The sequence below is a fragment of the Scardinius erythrophthalmus genome (assembly GCF_964197995.2).
Source record: "Scardinius erythrophthalmus genome assembly, chromosome: 1".
Taxonomy (NCBI): domain Eukaryota; kingdom Metazoa; phylum Chordata; class Actinopteri; order Cypriniformes; family Leuciscidae; genus Scardinius; species Scardinius erythrophthalmus.
The window spans coordinates 56,923,621-56,943,271 of record NC_138221.1 but is presented as its reverse complement, the minus strand read 5'-3'; the positions used below and the strand labels follow the sequence as shown (position 1 = coordinate 56,943,271).

The window sequence follows — 19,651 nt, the reverse complement described above, 5'->3', positions numbered from 1 at the left end:
AGCTTGATTTTCACCACAGGGGGACTTTAAGAATTGCAAATTAAATGGTTTTCAAATTATCAATGTTTTTATTAAATTCTTATTTTTGATTGTTAAATTATCTACTTATCATGTCTATATATCTCATGATTGGTTTAGTTGATTCGTTATTTTTGTTTTGTAATTGATTTATTGATTTCTTATTGATTTAGTTCCCACATTACTGCATGTAGTCTCAAATACATGTAAAATGTAAAATACGCAATGAATTTGGATTTGCTAAATTGGATGTATTTTATATTGGTCCTGGAACGACAACGTTCTGGTCCAACAAACACCCCTAGTCGTTACCCCAACCCTAACTTTACAGAGGAAATGATTGATAATATTGTTGCTCAATCCCCAATGCCCGCGCTAAGCATAATGCTAAAATTAAAATCTGGTTGGTTTTGCCATCCAGTATGTGCCGTCCAGATCTGAATGCATGAATGAGATTTCAGAGCTTTGTCAGAGGGGAGAATTAAAAGCTCACAACAATTTAATATGAAGCAATATTTATGACATTTTCCCTTAAGAAAGTTTCAGGTAAAGGTTAGTTCTGTTCGTTCTAGTCGCTGACACCCACTAATTTAAGCTTGGCCATCCACAGATCTTCACAATAGAATTTTCCCCTGTGTGAACAGCTCATATGGTCCTGACATTCAGCGAAGGTCATAAGCCCTGTTTAACACCTGGTGTTGCATTTCGGTCGGTCGGATCACTGGTGGACGACGCTAAATACAGGTGAAAACGGGGTCTAAAATGTTTTGAGCTTGTCACTTTCGACCACTTCCAGACGTAGTTGAAAACACATTTTACCGGATTGCTTTTGCAGTGTAAACCGCTCAAAAGATCGCCTACTCTCTGCCTACTGACCTAATGCGGAAACATTATGGAAAGCGCGCTAACCAGACGGGATTTAAACTTTTGTTGCGCATTTTCTCCCACCCATAGTCTTGTATGTCAGAGCAGAAACAAAAGCTGCTGCTCTCCTTATGTTTTTCCAGTGTCTACTTTTGCAAATATCACAACCCAATATGTACTGTATGAATGCTGCAATAACATCCACAAAATTATTTGTGGCCTCTCAAAAGCAGAATTTTCCATGCATATTTGTTCTGTTCTAGGGCACCAGTGACTTTTGTGTCTCTCCTGATAAGTTCATTGTCAATCAAACCAAAGACTCCTTAAGTGCAGGTAAGTAATATTTCATTACTTCATACGCCTGTGTCCTTTCCATGAACCAGATCTTTTTAGCACAGACAATTAAAGGCATATTCATCCACTTTAATGCCATTTTATTTATTATAAACGCTCCAACAAAAAAAAAAAGAAATGTCCCATTTTCAGGATACTGTATTTTAAATATTATTTTGTAAAGCTTTACAGATCTTTATTTGAAAGGGTTTAAACAATGTTTTTCATGCGTGTACAATGAAGCAAAAACCATTACTGCACATGCACCAGTGGAACAGTCCATCAGACACTAAACTAGAACTAGTAATTTACATCTACAGTACATGTAATTTACATGACTGGTGGCTTAATACTGAATAGTTCTTGTATTTGGATGGTCATATTATGTAATGTTCTCATGATTGAAGTCATAACATGATCGATTTTAGTTAATAGCACAGTAATTTTGGTCCGGAATCTCAGCACATTCTCGAAAAGAAATGTTTTATAACTGCCATTTTTTCCCTATTTTTCTCAAGAATGAAGCTCAGAATATTTTGTACTCCCAAAAACAATACTTGAGAATGTACTTTTGTTTTTCTTAAAGTTGTTCTGAAGACAACGCTTAATTAGAGTTTGAATTCCCAAATAAAATGTTCTTAAAAGTCCTTGTAAATAATCGTAAAAATTAGGATAAGCTTCCAACTTTCTAAAAACTATGAAAGCTTGTTTCCGCCACAGAAAAAAAAATTAATTGTGACTTTTTTCTCACAACTGCAATTTTTTATCTTGCAATTCTGACTTATAACACGCAATTATGTTATTAAGTCAGAATTGTGAGATATAAACTCGCAATTCTGAGGAAAAAAGTCAGAATTGCGAGTTTATTTCTCGCAATTGTGACTATATAACACGCAATTGCGACTTTATATCGAGATGTAAACTCGCAATTGTGAGATAAAAACTCGCAATTATCTTTTAAAATGTTTTATTCTGTGGCGGAAACAAGCTTCCATAAAGGTAAGATGTGTAATTAATTTATCACGTTGTTTCACATATTAAGCTTAACATCATAACCCTATCTACATACAGTGTTGGGTAAGTTACTCAAAAAAAGTAATTACTATCTACTAATTATATCTTCAACAGTGAAGTTAGATTACGGTACTATTTACTCTCTCTGAAAAGTATTGCATTACTTATTACTAATTACTGTCTAAATCCCATATCAACCTCAACTGGTTGAGCAATACAAGGATTGACATAATGATATAAAATTGCACAAATTATTCTTGAGCTGACCAAAGTATTTTGATGTTAAATATTGTTTTATGTAGAATTGTTCTATACAGTGTTTAATGCAATTACATCAGAATTGACTGTAATCCCTTACTTAACCATTTCAAGGGAAAAGTAAATAAATGCCGGAAATGAATTACACCCAACAATGGCTACATACAGTATAATACATAATACTTAGGCCTGTCACGATAACAAATTTTTCTGGACGATAAATTGTCCAAGAAATTATTGCGATAAACGATAATAGCCTATTGTCGTTCTGAGACCATTTTCATCTAATATAATGATAATGGCATAATAATGCAGGTACACCTTTTCAAAGATCTATAAACTTTTATTTCTAAAGAATATTAAACATTGAAAACGGAAAACATTTTAAATATTAAAAAAAAATTAACAAAAACAACCAAAAACAATAAAAGCAATGGACTCTGTGTCTGTTAACAAAAAAAAAATCACTTGAATAAATACCAAAAACAATAAATGGATGTAAACAAAATTGCACTTCAAAAAATATTAAACATTAGGCTCAGACATAAATAGTGATACATTCCATAACAGGCAAAACTGCCAGTTAGGACCTTTGTAAACAACTAATAAAAGCCTCAACAGGCCATTTCACACCATTTTGTACTGTCCTCCTGTTACTTTGTCTACTTAACGCCCGAGTGATTGTGTACTGTCGGGAAGACGGAGACGCGCTTTATTGCGTGTATATGCTACGCACTGAAAATACTTGGTTAGGATTAGGGTGCGTGCGTATTACACGCTATAAAGTGCGTATCATCATATGCACGCAGAAACTATTTTTTGGTGTATAAATGGCACGAGAAATAACATTCGTGGTATAGATACGCATTTTCATGAGATCGGGCTCGCTGTCGCGTTTGGCTTTGAAACCAATTCCATCTTTTTCTTTTTTTTTTCCTCCAACTCACAACCAGCGTCTTCTCTCTCTCCCGGCAGTCGCCGCAAGCAGTCCCGCCGGCGCTTTCCCATACAAAGACCATGTGACTGACAAGTGCCGCGCGCCGCCTCCCCACACAAAGACCAGTGCTGCGTTCCAGTCCACTTTTAGACACGCACTTGCGAACTTCCCTAAGCACTTCCCCTCGGGGGAATCCCTGCCGCCATTTTGAAGTGCGTTCCACTTCGTGAAGTGGACGAGGGAAGTTTATATGGACAGACCCTCGTTCCCTCGATCTTGACCGAGGGAGCGAGTCTACTTCAAATGTACACTTCAGGTACCTATACACTCACCTAAAGGATTATTAGGAACACCATACTAATACTTTGTTTGACCCCCTTTCACCTTCAGAACTGCTTTAATTCTACGTGGCATTGATTCAACAAGGTGCTGAAAGCATTCTTTAGAAATGTTGGCCCATATTGATAGGATAGCATCTTGCATTTAATGGAGATTTGTGGGATGCACATCCAGGGCACGAAGCTCCCGTTCCACCACATCCCAAAGATGCTCTATTGGGTTGAGTGTGGGGGCCATTTTAGTACAGTGAACTCATTGTCATGTTCAAGAAACCAATTTGAAATGATTTGAGCTTTGTGACATGGTGTATTATCCTGCTGGAAGTAGCCATCAGAGGATGGGTACATGTGGTCATATAAAGGGATGGACATGGTCAGAAACAATGCTCAGGTAGGCCGTGGCATTTAAACGATGCCCAATTGGCACTAAGGGGCCTAAAGTGTGCCAAGAAAACATCCCCCACACCATTACACCACCACCACCAGCCTGCACAGTGGTAACAAGGCATGATGGATCCATGTTCTCATTCTGTTTACGCCAAATTCTGACTCTACCATCTGAATGTCTCAACAGAAATCGAGACTCATCAGACCAGGCAACATTTTTCCAGTCTTCAACTGTCCAATTTTGGTGAGCTCGTGCAAATTGTAGCCTCTTTTTCCTATTTGTAGTGGAGATGAGTGGTACCCGGTGGGGTCTTCTGCTGTTGTAGCCCATCCGCCTCAAGGTTGTGCGTGTTGTGGCTTCACAAATGCTTTGCTGCATACCTCGGTTGTAACGAGTGGTTATTTCAGTCAAAGTTGCTCTTCTATCAGCTTGAATCAGTCGGCCCATTCTCCTCTGACCTCTAGCATCAACAAGGCATTTTCGCCCACAGGACTGCCGCATACTGGATGTTTTTCCCTTTTCACACCATTCTTTGTAAACCCTAGAAATGGTTGTGCGTGAAAATCCCAGTAACTGAGCAGATTGTGAAATACTCAGACCGGCCCGTCTGGCACCAACAACCATGCCACGCTCAAAATTGCTTAAATCACCTTTCTTTCCCATTCTGACATTCAGTTTGGAGTTCATGAGATTGTCTTGACCAGGACCACACCCCTAAATGCATTGAAGCAACTGCCATGTGAATGGTTAATTAGATAATTGCATTAATGAGAAATTGAACAGGTGTTCCTAATAATCCTTTAGGTGAGTGTATGTCCCACAATGCAGTACGACTGTGACGTCACCACATATCTCGTCTAATCACCACCACAACAGACAACTCTATGATATATAATAATTATATTTTTTATTTTATTTAAAACAACCCAAACACACATAAACATTTGGATACTGCATTAAACAAATTCTTAAAGGACAAAAAATGTAAATAATAAATCAACTCCATAGCTGATTCCAAGTGATCAAGGGCTTAGGACGTTCCAGTTCAGCCCATTGCAGTTTCCGCCAGTAGTGGGCACTCATGCAACGTAAGCAATGACGTACATCCGAGTGAACGAGACGGAGGGAAGTTAGCGAGTGAAGGGCATGGCAATTTTGGACTGGAACGCAGCACATGCAACTGACAAGAGAGTTCACTCCAAACAAAACAAACAAGCATGCAAATGGAATTATCGCAGCTCATTTTTTTTATTGTGCGATTAATTGATTTATTGACTATCGCGACAGGCCTAATGATACTATTAATAAAGATGTGCACCTGTACTCTTAAGTGACGCCATATTCGATAATGTAAACAATGATCAGTCACGAGTCAGATAGGGATCTCGTTGTTAATTTTAGAATTACAACAATTTTCAGGTACATTCAGCACTTATGAGATAGAGCGCAAGAAATATGAATAAAGACGGAGTGCAAATGAATCCTACATATACCATGCAATCTTTAGACGGGCTCTTAAAAATATTTCAAATACACAGTGCAGTAAAAATACAGAGTGCTGAACTCTTGTGCCAGTTCACAAAAGTTCATCTGCAAGAACCGTATATTATTAAATGTATTATTTTTAAAGAACCTTTCAAGAATTGCACTTTCATCCTTATGAACTTCTTACACTTTATTTTAATGAATCTCCTAACTTCTTTCTTAAGAAGGTTTTGTGACACGGGCCCCTGAATGTTGACTTTGCTTGTGTGTCCCCTGCAGATATAGTGCACTATTACCTGTACTGCAGCCAGAGTCTTCCCAATCCGTTCCAGCAGGTAAACGATTCAATTCCTCCCTGAACTCCTGACACGAGCAATTAATGGAGCTTACAGATTCATTTGACCTCTAATTGAAGTGAATACCCATGTTAAAGCCATTATAACGTCTCTGTAAAAAAAAATCTGCGTGGCTAATTCAATTATGAATAGGCGATATGAAAATAAACTTTGATCAAAGAGGGTCTCTTTTGTCTGTAGTTTTGGGATAATTAGATTTGTCTGGCTTTCTCGCGTCGCCTGTGGGAATCCTGCGAAAGCTTTTCCACTGATTTAGACATTTATTCTGTGCTGGTTAAGCTCCTGTTTTGGATGATCATCTATTACAGTAAACGTTCTGAGGGGAAATCATGAAGCGAATATAAGACAGATGTAACCATTAACCATATTTAAGCCCTGAATGAGTGTTAATCCAGATGTAAATACATATTCTCAGCAGGGATTTATGGCCTTTTACTAGTCGTTGCATTAGCATTAGCATTAGCATAACCTATGGCATGTCTGTGTAGTAAATAGTAATCCTTTAGCTCACATGTTTTGCTGTTGTTTCTGTGCTGCAGTCTCTGACCGTCTTCCAGAGGTCTCTGACCACCATGCAGATACAGGTGCAAGGTTTGCTGCAGTTTTCTCTCCCTGTGTTTCCGACTGCAGAGGTGAGAGTGCTGTCAAAGATAGATGAAATAAAGAGTTCTGCATCACATTCTGTACCTCCTTTTTCTCCAAACATGATTCATTTCTCCTGTATGAATCATTTCAGAAAGATCTTCTAGGAATTCAGCGTCTCTTGAACTCCTCAGAGTTCAATTTGCACCAGCTCACCGCCTCGCTGGACTGCCGTAGTCTTCATAAAGTGAGTCATCCTTGTACGAAAAATAAGTTTGTTAGTCTGGATCTGGAATAGCCAGACTTTTACACAGTAAAAAAAAAAAAAAAAAAAAAAAAAAAAAAAAAAAAAAGTAACTGCCTTAAATTTTTAAGTACAATCAACTTGGAAGTTTAAGTAATTTCAAATTAAATTACATTAAACTGACTCTTTAAAAAATTAGTTGAATCTTATTTAACTTTAAAAAAAGAAAGTTGAAAGTTGTTTAACTTATTTTCATGAGTTAAAGCAATGTAAAAACATATGTTGTCATACAGTAACTTATTGATCATATACTTTTTTTTACAGTGTACCTATCACCAGTTTTCACATTATTTTAACCAAAAATGGCCACAATGACAAAACATGTCAATGTTGTCTTTGTATTCATGTTGTTTTCATGTGGTTTGAAAAATAATTTATTGAATTTCAGTTAGATGTGAGTTTTAAAAGCATATTATAGTTTGAATGCATGCAAGTGTAGACATGTTAATCATTATTTTTGAAAACTTAACATAAATTAATAAATCATACATCATGTTTTTGGGGAGTCGCACCACATTACACTTTTTTAACCTCAACTAACCTTGCCTTTTCATAAAAAGGTAAAATTATCTGATATTTTAAGAAATTTATGGCATATGGGTCTCTGTTTCTTGCTTGTTGGTTGCACCACTTGACTTTGATTTTACAGACAAAATATTTTCAGATATTAATAAGCAATAAAGCAATTTAGTATTTTTTCCCCTTAAAAATAATAATAATTAAAGCTGCAAGCAGCATTTATCGGGGTTCAAGCTATTAAGGCCTTTAAGGGTTTTTAAGCATAAAAGTTATCAAGTTTTATTTAGCAAGCATCTAACCACTGACATAATAGATGGAAAAAACCATTTACAGTCAATACAGGCAATTTACCATAGGAAATATATGGTTTTAAAGCTTTTTAACAGTTATAGCGCCACCTTTGGACCGATGTCCATAAAATCTGGCATGCTTGTTAATGATGTTATGTTACATATGCTCACCAATTTTTGTGAAGTTTTGAGTTTTCATTTAGGATTTATAGGCTTTTTAGTGTATTTTGCCACGCCCATTTTCTAAATGACCCTATTATAGCCATCCAAATGCAAAAGTTCAACTTTTTTTTGATAATTATTGATCTAGAGAGTCCAGAGAATTGTCCTAGACTGGTTTGGTTCCGATCGGGCAAAAATCCTAGGACTAGTTTGCAAAAGTAGGTTTTTAACATGTTTGCGAATATTAAATGAACGGTTTGATTGACAGCAATGGTTCTTGAGGCAAAGTTGTTCAGTATGAGGAGATCTATCAACTGATATGCATATTTTTTGGATGTATGCAACACCACGTGATCACAGAGACGGAAAAACTCGTTAGCGCCAACTAGTGGCCGATTTCTTTCAAAATTCTTACAGACCTCTTGGGCCATGAGTCGAACATGCCCATCCAGTTTCGTTCCGATCAGCCTCCGTTAACCTTGTCTAATAGGTGCTCAAACTTCATTGGCCGATGGCGGCCATGTTTTTTGAGATACGTCCATGTCCTCATAGGCATACATGGCACCTTGGACCAAGACACAGCATACCAATTTTCAAGTCAATCGGACAAATGGTCAGGTGGTTATAGCCCTTTTCATGTTTTTTTCAAGTTATAGCGCCACCTAGAGTTCAATCGTTGCGATTTTTTTACTGTGACCTCAAATTGAACTATTACACATGTGTACCGAGTTTGGTGAAGATACCTAGTTTACTTCTCGAGTTATAGCCGTTTTAGTCAAATAGGCTCCTCCCACAACTTACATTTTGGCGCCCCTTAGCAAACGTGAATCAAATTTAAACTTTTTTTCGATAATTATTGATATTCAGACTCCAGAGAACATTTCTGCACTGGTTTGGTTCCGATCGGACGAAAAACCTAGGACTAGTTCGCAAAAGTAGGTTTTTGACAAAATTCAAAATGGCGGAAGATTTTTCTTGGCGGAAATGAAATCGGAGATATACGTTTTGACCGTCTTGAGCCAAGGATTACAGTGATATAAGACACTTGATTCTATGACAAACCGTCTAGGAGTTATTAGCGATTTCATACTTTTGCTTGCTATAGCGCCACCTATTGGCCAATCGGGGTCATACTTTGTCAACCTTTCCTCGATTTTGTACTACCATCTGGCAAAGTTTCAAGTCTCCAGCACTTACGGTTTGGGCTGCACGATGCGTTTTACGGCAGAATAATAATAATAATGGCTGCGCCAAGGAGAATGACAACATAAGAAGCGCCATTTTTTAACAAGTCAAGTCAAGTCAAGTCAAGTTTATTTATATAGCGCTTTTCACAACACAGGTTGTATCAAAGCAGCTTCACAGTAATAAATTAGAACAATACATCAATGTTTGTTTCTAGTGGAACGTCTACGTTTGGTAATGCTGATCAATAGTATCGTTGATTGATTAATTAAATTAAATATCCCCAAACACAGTTGAAATATAATACTACGGTTTCTGTATCATGAAATGTAGTTTTAAGAGTTTTTCAGGCGAGAATGTAGTTATTTAAAGCTCAAATCTGTGTGTAACGGGGTTCAGATGTTACGGGAAGAAGGAGGCGGGAACCGGCGAACATTTAAAGATTTTAATAAATAAATAATCAAATACAAAAATGAAAGTAAAAGCCAGCAGTCCCTCACGGACGACTGCTGGCAACACAAACAGACACAAAAACATCAACTAAAACACAGGCCTGTCCTCTCTCGCTCTTCACTGTCGTCGCTCCTCCTTTATGCTTCCGCTCCTCCGTGAGAGATGCGAGACCGGTGCGTCGCGCACGTGTCGCTCATTATCAATCGCGCCACCGGCCTCGCGCCGTCCTCCCACGGCCCTCGACCTCGTCGTGCTCGCCACATACCCCCATCGCCCCTCGCAGGCCGGGGGGCACCCACGAGACTGCGCTTACTCCCCCTCCCCCCTCCCCGGGGGGACCGATCACGGCGGCTGCGGTACCTGGGCTGGAGGTATGGATAGACGAGGTGAGGGAAAAGGAGACGGAAGCACGAGGAGCGACAGAGACGAGAGAGGGGAGAGAGAAAAAAAAAAAAAAAATTCTTGATCCGGTTCCCGGACACACTGCCGCTCGGTCCTCAACCAGCTGAGAGTCACTCGCGGTGCCATGCGATGGTACTGGACATCCGTTGGGGGACGGCTCGACGCTCCTCCGCCTCCTGGCGGACGGCGATGGCTCCTCCGGTCGAGGGCAGCCGGCAGCGAGCCTCCCGTTCCCTGCTCCGCCCCCATCATGGCCGACGGCAACAGGCTCCGGCCCTTGGCGAACGGGAGCGACTCCTCCGCTCCCTCTCGGACGGCAGCCACCCCTCCTCGACCCAGGAGCACGGCAGCGAGCTCTCCGTCCCACCTGATCTTCTTTCGATCCAGCACCATCGCCTCGGGCAGCAATCGGCGGCCGACGCTCCCTCGTGCTGCCCGACCTCCTCAGCACCGCGATTCCTCCCAGCAGCGAGGGCTCTCCGACAGCGTGTCCCTCCCTCTTCCCGGGTTTCGGCACCAATGTAACGGGGTTCAGATGTTACGGGAAGAAGGAGGCGGGAACCGGCGAACATTTAAAGATTTTAATAAATAAATAATCAAATACAAAAATGAAAGTAAAAGCCAGCAGTCCCTCACGGACGACTGCTGGCAACACAAACAGACACAAAAACATCAACTAAAACACAGGCCTGTCCTCTCTCGCTCTTCACTGTCGTCGCTCCTCCTTTATGCTTCCGCTCCTCCGTGAGAGATGCGAGACCGGTGCGTCGCGCACGTGTCGCTCATTATCAATCGCGCCACCGGCCTCGCGCCGTCCTCCCACGGCCCTCGACCTCGTCGTGCTCGCCACACTGTGGTTTATTTAAAGATTTATGAAAATTTTATCCAGTTGTGAGATCCAGCGATGATGACCGGGCGCTCGGCGCATGTACCCTGCCTGGAACAGCTTTTCCTCGGCTAGTCGTTCGCCGCTGACCCTGGGGTCTCTGTAGTGGTTAAACATGAGATATAATTCGTCTTGTCTATATCCAACGGGCGATTTTTGGTTTTGTGAAACTATAATTTGTTCCCTGGCCAATCGTTTTTGCTGAGGGGAAGTTTCATAACTTTATAAACTATTTAACTTTACTGTTGTATTGTTAGACTAGATCGAGCGCTGACTTTGTGTGTTTGACTGAATTGTTTGCTTTATTTGTATAGCTTCTTATACCTTTTACTTATACTTTTATAATGGCTAATATTGATACAACTGAAATTTAACAAAAAGAGACTGGGTTGAGTTTTGTCATTTTAAATTTTAACACAACGAAGATGATCTATATGTTGTTTACTGCAAAATCTGTTGTTTAGTACAAATGCACATATTGCCTGGACCATATTAAAATGTTTAATATTTTTATATTATATTTAAAACGAAAAGAGGCAGGTTTGTGTTTTATATTTTGTTTTTTTTATAAATATGCAAACTATGTGCAGTGAATATAATCAATACGCGTTGCCTGAACCACATTTGTGTGGCTATAATATTAACATTTCTTTAAATGAAAACAAAAATAGTTAGTATGGTGTTTTATAACATATTTCGTTGCCTAAAATATACACAGAGATAACCGGAGTAGCAGAGCGAGCTGAGTGACGCGCGCTGCGTCAGAAGGTGGGCGGGGTTAGGATTTCCCAAGATTTTCCAAGATGGCGCCGCCCATACCCCCCATAAAAGGCTTCAAAACCGTTCTGCAGAAAGTCTATGGGTGACGTCACAGACGCTTTGTCCATATTTTTTACAGTCTATGGGCGAAACCTGTCATGTTTGGTATTGTTGGACTTCTAAGGCTCCTTCAAGGCATTGTGCCAATGACGTATACTGAGTTTTTTTAGATACACCAATGTTCTCATAGACTATCATGGCACCCTGGACAAAGACACTGCGTGCCAATTTTCAGTAGACTAACAGTTGGGTGCGCTTATAGCAATTGTTATGATTTTTTTCACTGTTATAGCGCCACCAAGTGGTCAATTGTCACGATTTTTTTCATGTCAACTCAGATTGAGCTTATGAACGTGTCCCAAGTTTAGCGAAAATATCTCTTTCCGCTCACAAGTTATAACCATTTTATAGTGCCACCAAGTGACCAATTGTCATGATTTTTTTCACGTGACCTCAGAATGAGCTCATGAACATGTGTCCCAAGTTTTGCGAAAATATCTCTTTCCGTTCACAAGTTATAACCATTTTATAGTGCCACCAAGTGGACAATTGTTGCGATTTTTTTCAAGTGATCTCAGATTGAGCTCAGGAAGATGTATCCCAAGTTTAGCAAAAAAATCTCTTTCTGTTCACAATTTATAACCGTTTTAGTAAAAGTGGCCCTGGTGCCATCAAATATTTTGGTCCCCTTATCGACCATTAATTGAAATTTTGAATTTTTTGGATGATTACTGATTGTCAGACTCCAGAGAATATTCTTGCAGTGGTTTGGTTCCGATCGGGCAAAAAACCTAGGAGAAGTTCGCAAAATTAGGTTTTTCAAAAAAATGCAATTTACTCAAAATTGGCGCCTGAAGGGCGAGCAAATCGGAGATAGCCATTTTGTCCGCCTTGAGCCAAGGATTCCAACGATATAAGACACTTAATCCTGGGACAAACGGTCTAAGAGTTATGAGCGATTTTGAACTTTTGGTTGCTGTAGCGCCACCTATGGGCCAATCGGGGTCATACTCTGATAGGTTGTCCCCAAATTGAGGCCTACCATCTGGCCAGGTTTCAAGTCTCTAGGCCTTACGGTTTGTCCTGCGCGATGCGTTTTACGAATCCTTACAATTACAATAGGGTTTCAGCATTTCATGCTTGAACCCCTAATAAGAATGAAGGCTTTTTGCCAGTTATAGCGCCACCTATGGTCCGATCTCCATGAAACTCTGCATGCTTCCTCACCATGTTCTGACACATATGCTCATCAATTTTGGTGAAGTTCTGAGTTTTCCTTTGGGATTTATAGGCTTTTGAGCGTATTTTGCCACGCCCCTTTTCTAAATGACCCTGTTACAGCCACGCAAATACCAAAGTTCAACTTTTTTTTGATAATTATTGATCTAGAGAGTCCAGAGAATTGTCCTAGACTGGTTTGGTTCCGATCGGGCGAAAAACCAGGGACTAGTTCGCAAAAGTAGGTTTTGGACAAAATTCAACATAGCAGAAAATTTTCCCTGCCTACATCCAAATCGGAGATAGCCATTTTGTCCGCCTTGAGCCAAGGATTCCAACGATATAAGACACTTGATCCTGGGACAAACGGTCTAAGAGTTATGAGCGATTTTGAACTTTTGGTTGCTGTAGCGCCACCTATGGGCCAATCGGGGTCATACTCTGATAGGTTGTCCCCAAATTGAGGCCTACCATCTGGCCAGGTTTCAAGTCTCTAGGCCTTACGGTTTGTCCTGCGCGATGCGTTTTACGAATCCTTACAATTACAATAGGGTTTCAGCATTTCATGCTTGAACCCCTAATTAAAGTCAAACTACTTAAGGCAAGACACTACAGGCATTTTTTTTTTTTTTTATGCACTAGTTAATTTTGAGGCTTTTCAAAACATTTTGTTGTTTAGTTGTTTCAGACTAGTGGAAAGAAAAACATCCAAAATACTTTTAAGTATTTATTTTATTACACCATTTCTACATCTGTAGATTTCAATTACAGTACACATATTTAAAGGCTGTTTTCTCAAAACCAGAAATCTGCACTTTAGTATCACTTACATACACCAAAATGTACTGTTTATTCCTATCTATATTCTGAAGGTGTGTGTGCGCAGTGTTGACATATAATTTGCCTGATTTTATTCCTTTTTTCTTTTTGCTGTTGACATTTATTTATGGAGTAATAAAAAGAGATATCCAAAATGCTCTCTGTAAAAACCTTTAATTCTAATTTATCAACAAAATGAGACCTGGCTGTATCCATTGTTCAGATTTCTGTTGTGGAAATGCATCCAAGTTAGTGCATATTTAATTAGATAATGCCTCATTTGCATATTTAAACATAACATTTAAGAAAACTTGTAATACAAACATTATTTGCAATTTTTTACGTAATTACTCAACTGGGAAGCTGGTGATATCTACACTACCACTCAAAAGTTTTGGATCGGTAAGATTTTTTATGTTTTTACAAGAAATCTCTTCTGCTCACCAAGGCAGCATTTATTGTTAAGTATTACATTTTTAAATATATTTTAAAATGTAATTTATTCCTGTGATCAAAGCTGAATTTTCAGCATCATTACTCCAGTCTTCAGTGTCACATGATCCTTCAGAAATCATTCTAATATGATGATTTGATGCTCAAGAAACATTCATTATTATTATCAATGTTGAAAACAGTCGAGTACAATTCTTTTCTTTGATGAATAGAAAGTTCAAAAGAACTGCATTTATTTGAAATAGAAACTTTTGTAACAATATAAATGTTTTTACTGTCACTTTTGATCAATTTAATTCACTCTTGGTGAATAAAAGTATTAATTTATTTTATTTCTTTCCTCCAAAAAATTTAATAAAAATTCTTACTTACCCCAAACTTTTGAACGATAGTGTTTAATATTAAAAAAGCTTTTGATTTCAGATATATGCTGTTCTTTTGAACTTTCTATTCATCAAAGAATCCTGAAATAAAAATGTAAATAACATTGATAATAATGAGAAATGATTCTTGAGCATCAAATCGTCATATCAGAATAATTTCTGAAGGATCATGTGACACTGAAGACTGGAGTAATGATGCTGAAAATTCAGCTTTACCATCACAGGAATAAATGACACTTTACTATATATTCACATAGAAAACATTTTAAATTGTAATAATATTTTACAATACCTTATGATTAGGCTCTTGTTGATCTAACAGCGTTGTGGTTGTGCAGGACTATCTGGAGGCTCTTCTGGGCGTCTGCTATGACGGTGTGGAAGGGCTCCTGTACCTGTGCCTGTTCTCTCTGCTGGCAGCCTGTGCCTTCTGTGCCCTGCTGTGTGCCGTCCCACGAGCCTGGACCCTCATCGCCATCAGGTACCGTTCCTGTTGTGTCACTGCGGTGCATGGCATCAATAGATGTCGCTGACAGGTGCTTTGCTTGTTCCTCAGGGACAGGGATTATGATGATATGGACGAGGAGGACCCCTTTAACCCTTCGAGGCGCATCAGTGCGTATAACCCCGGCCGAGCTCAAGTTCACAGTTTCTGCAGTTACAGCAGCAGCATGGGCAGCCAGACCAGCCTTCAACCTCCGCTGCAGGCCACATCCAGCACACCAGAGTACATGTGAGTGTGTGTGTGTGTGAGAAAGAGAGAGAGAGCTGTTGTTTTCTCTCATACTTGACCCACTTATCTTTCCTCTTCTCCTGCAGGAACCAGTCCATGCTGTTCGAACGAAATCCTCGCTATGAAAACGTCCCATTGATTGGGAGCGGTTCACCACCACCATCGGTATTTTGATTTTTTTAATCTTACTGACTAAATTTTACTCAGTCCTTGTATGTTCGAGGAATTTCACCAACTATTGATTTTTTTAAAGGATTTTTCTTGCAGAAAATACTATTATTAACTGGTAATTCTTAACTCTATGAGGTAGGGACCTCACAATCTGCACGAGCCTGATAGAAATTCTGGCTTCAAATTAAATCAAAGCAGGGCTGTTTTTAATTCATTTTCATTAATAATTTAGCATTAACAACTAATAGTAATTTCTCCATATATTCCCTGTCTATCTGTCCCTAAAGGACAAAAATAAAGCAAAGTTTTTAATATTGTGATGCATCATGATGTGTATCATATCTTTAGGTTGTGATTGATGTTAAGCACTATTCCAATTGCGCTATTCCGTGTTTTCCACAATTCCACTTTTTCCCGCAGATCATGGAAATATATTTTGGGTCTTTTTTTTTTTTCTTTTTTTTTAAGTCAGTTATTCATTAATCAAGCAAGGGTCCATTAAAGTAATAGTTTATTCCTGTCAAAATACAAACATTTCCTGATTATTTACTCACCCCCAGGCCATCCTAGATGTATATGACTTTCTTTCTTCAGCCGAAGAGAAATGAATGTTTTTGAGGAAGACATTCTAGGATCTAATGCAAGTGACATGGGATCAAATTTTTGACAGTCCAAAATCCATATTTAGACAGCTTCAGATGGCCCCACAAGACCCCATGACCAAATTATCATATTAGAATGATTTCTGAAGGATCATGTGACACTGAAGACTGGAGTACTGGCATTTAAGATTGTAAACATATTTTACAATATTACAGTTTTTTTGATCAAATAAATTCAGTCTGAATGAGCATAAGATACTTCTATCAGAAACATTAAAACCTTTGAACGGTAGTGTATATTCACAATAATTCTTAATTATAGCAGATATTTTAGCATGAATGAAATGGTAATGTTCTGGTACTCATGTAGCTTTGTGTGATTGTGGTGCACTAGACCATGAGAACTGAAGCTTTAAGGCAGATATGGAGCATTACTGCCCCCTAATGTTTCCTTTTTTAGTGGAGGATCCATGCAGATAGAAAGGGGAATCATAAGAAATTACTATTAGTTCAATTAAAAATTAAAAACAGCCCTGCTTTGATTTAATCCGAAGCCATTATTTCTATCAGGCTCGTGCAGATTGTGAGGTCTAAGATGAATCATAAGTGAACACGGGTGTAATTGAGAGGATTGTCTTCTGAGTCGTGTTGGTTGATGCATCGCAGAAGGCGTAAAACTCATCACAGGACAGTCTTCTGTCTAATGAACCGATTCCCTGCTTCATTTTTAACTGTCAAGACGCTGTATTCACACAGAGATATTTTACAGCTAATTGAGTTCTTTTCCTGTCTTTTATCACATTTGAAGTTATATCCCCAGACATTTAGAAACAGTAAGTGAGCCCACTGCCCTCCTCCCTACCGTGCTTCTGCCTTCTTTCAACATGCCTTTGTCCTCATTTCCTTCATCAGACGATATCTTCACCCAATCCATTAGCATTATGTACGTCCCTATAAAACTTAAGAGCACTGAGCAGGTTGTTGTCTTTTGCTTTTTTTGCCCAGATATTCATCAGTATGTTTTCCCGCTCAGCTCTCTTCCTGCACTAATACGTCACCTGAAGGCTCGTTCACACATACAGTGATTTTATTTCTGGAGATTTCCAGGAATTACTTTTGTGTTAAAGGTTGTATCAGTGATTTCACTCTACAATTATAAAATAAATCGTTTATAATTGTAGAGTGTGCACTTAACTTCTAAATACAATCTTTCCAACATGACTTGAATGCACCATCATCTACACTATCGGGCGGGAAACAGATCAGTCAAAGGCTGCGTCCGAATTCGCCCCCCCCCATACCCTTAAATAGTGCACTAGTAGAGGGGACAGCCATTTTCAGTGGTGTCCGAAACCATAGTGGACGTTATCAAATGCGCTCATTCAATCCCACAATGCACCGCAATAATGAGTGTACAACTGATGTACCCTCAACGGATAGAGAATACCCATAATGCACTGTGAGGGTCGCACGCTGAATGAATTCCCGCGTCTCGCTAGAAGATGGCGCCTGCAGCTGAATCTTCCTTTTATTTTACAAACTGCTGCTCCAGTGTAATATCATACAGGTATAAATTCCTTTTTTATTGACTATTAAATTGTTTAATTAAGGTTTAAACATTAGTTTTCATGACTTTAGTTTCAACTCTCTTGTTTTCATTCACTCCTTCAAGTGAATTATATTAGTGGTGTAATGTAGGGAATAGTGAATGAGGGTATAGGGGGCGATTTCAAACACAGCTAGTCTTCACTTTTATTGGTCACTGCACTGTTCATTTGCATTAAGCCACTGGACACGCCCACTCCGCATCACACAAGTTTGCTTTAGCTCATTTTGCCTCAAAGTTTCTCACTCCAGATCACTGTATGTGTGCGTGAACAAGGCTTGAGGGTCTTTTGCCTGTGGCTTTCACACATGCCATTATCCAAAGTCAATCGAATACAGTGTTTATCTTCCTCTTTCTTTATCAACTGCAGTATTCACCCAGCATGAGGACCACTTACCTGTCCATGACTGATGCCCAAATCAGACACTTCGGGACAGACTTTCAGGTGTAGGTTTTCTGGGGTCCTCTTCCCAAAGGAGTCTCTGGCGGCGTGAGATGAAGATTAAAATCACTCGACGTCTTCGAATAATCTCAAAGGGCACGTGGATGGTAAAGCACAAATATTTAATGCGCATTAAAGGGAGTTCTCAAAGAGAACTGAATGCCATCCAGACCTTTAAAGTACTCTTCTCATGTAGAAAGGCAAATGATACCTCAGAGGTTTATGGGTGAGCTCTGATCACGTGTAAATATTCGCTTATTCTCCTCAGGGGCTCGTCAGATCATTGATAAATGGTTTTCTGTGACAATAATGGACTGGATCAGAAAAAGATCTTAAAGGGATAGTTCACCCAAAAATGAAAATTTAGTCATACTTACTCACCCTCAAGTTGTTCCAAACCTGTATTAGTTTCTGTCTTCTGTTGAGCACAAAAGAAGATATTTTGAAGAATGTTGGTAACCAGACAGTTTATGAGACCCATAGTATGAAAAAAAAAAAACTATGGAAGTCAGTGTGCGCCGTCAAATGTCTGGTTCCTGACATTCTTTAAAATATCTTCTTTTGTGAGTAAATCCACAGGTTTGGTGAGATGTTTGGGTGAACTATCCCTTCAAATGTCTTTGAATAATAATACTTCAGCTTAGGTTGTGCAAATAGCGATTAATAGCTCAAATTAATCACTTCACTTAAAAAGAAAGGAAAAAAGCGATTGCATTTTACCACACAAAGGCCTTGAGCTCCATAATGAGCCTTAAATGAATATTTCTCAGCACTGGTTAATGATGTAGCCTGAGAGAAATGATCAATTGGATGGCTTTCTGCGATCTGACAGACGAAATAGTCTTGAATATATTTTGCATGGAACAAGGTGTTTGTTTGGTGCCTCTCGTTAAATATACTTCTGTGTTGTGATCATGTGATTTCGCCTCGTGAATGTCTGTATTCTAGTAGTCAAATGGGTCTGCTATTCATTCCAGACAAAATTCACGAGGCTCACAGCACACAACAAAGATAAATATGAGTCATTTTCTGCAACAGTAGATATGGGGATGAACAATTTGGATATGTAAATCGCTGACAGACTATTGTTTGTTTGGTTCAAGCTTCTTGATGTTGTTCGTATGCTTCTGTACTCATATCAGACAAAGCTGACGAAGCCTATTTTTCTAGGTTAAGCATTTTAGTGTTTCTACGGATGTACTGTAGATATGGCCATTTCTAAAGAAATGTCTTTATTAAAGTTTTTATTTTATTTTTATTTTGTTTAAATGTTCAACATACTGCTGTTCATACAGACAGCTGTTTATGATCCCAATGAATGAAAAAGAATACAATTAGATTAGATGATAAATGTTGAATTCTACCACTATATTGTCTTTATTTGTCTACATTTCTAAAGTGCTGTTTTTAATTGTTTATGTAATGCATTTTTGTGTCATTTAATTCAATAAATATTTTTTTTTAAATTAAAAGTCATGTTTTATTATTCTTAATTCATGCTTCATGTTCAGTGCTTGCTGTGTGAAAATATGGTTTGGTATGAAGGAAATATTGTTCTGTCAACCAAATATTTTTTTGTAGAGCTGAAAAATAAATAATATAGATAGATTGAATTGAATTGAATTGCCCAT

The 19,651-nt window shown here is 38.7% G+C and overlaps 1 protein-coding gene across 2 annotated transcripts in view; it reads left to right on the top strand.

The window, feature by feature from the left end:
• ttyh2l (tweety homolog 2, like) overlaps positions 1 to 19,488 on the top strand; it is a 58,463-nt gene extending 38,975 nt beyond the window's left edge. Inside the window, exons 7-15 of one of the 2 annotated variants that reach the window (XM_081388878.1) lie at positions 1,146 to 1,215; positions 5,915 to 5,970; positions 6,531 to 6,623; positions 6,728 to 6,820; positions 14,805 to 14,947; positions 15,023 to 15,199; positions 15,286 to 15,364; positions 16,781 to 16,805; positions 17,949 to 18,122. In XM_081388878.1, coding sequence (XP_081245004.1) covers positions 1,146 to 1,215; positions 5,915 to 5,970; positions 6,531 to 6,623; positions 6,728 to 6,820; positions 14,805 to 14,947; positions 15,023 to 15,199; positions 15,286 to 15,364; positions 16,781 to 16,805; positions 17,949 to 17,989 — 777 coding nt within the window. In that variant the 3' untranslated portion in view covers positions 17,990 to 18,122. Of the gene's footprint in view, positions 1 to 1,145; positions 1,216 to 5,914; positions 5,971 to 6,530; positions 6,624 to 6,727; positions 6,821 to 14,804; positions 14,948 to 15,022; positions 15,200 to 15,285; positions 15,365 to 16,780; positions 16,806 to 17,948 lie in introns of both variants that reach the window. The other variant, XM_081388877.1, reaches the window with a different exon arrangement.
• Positions 19,489 to 19,651: the final 163 nt, after the last annotated feature.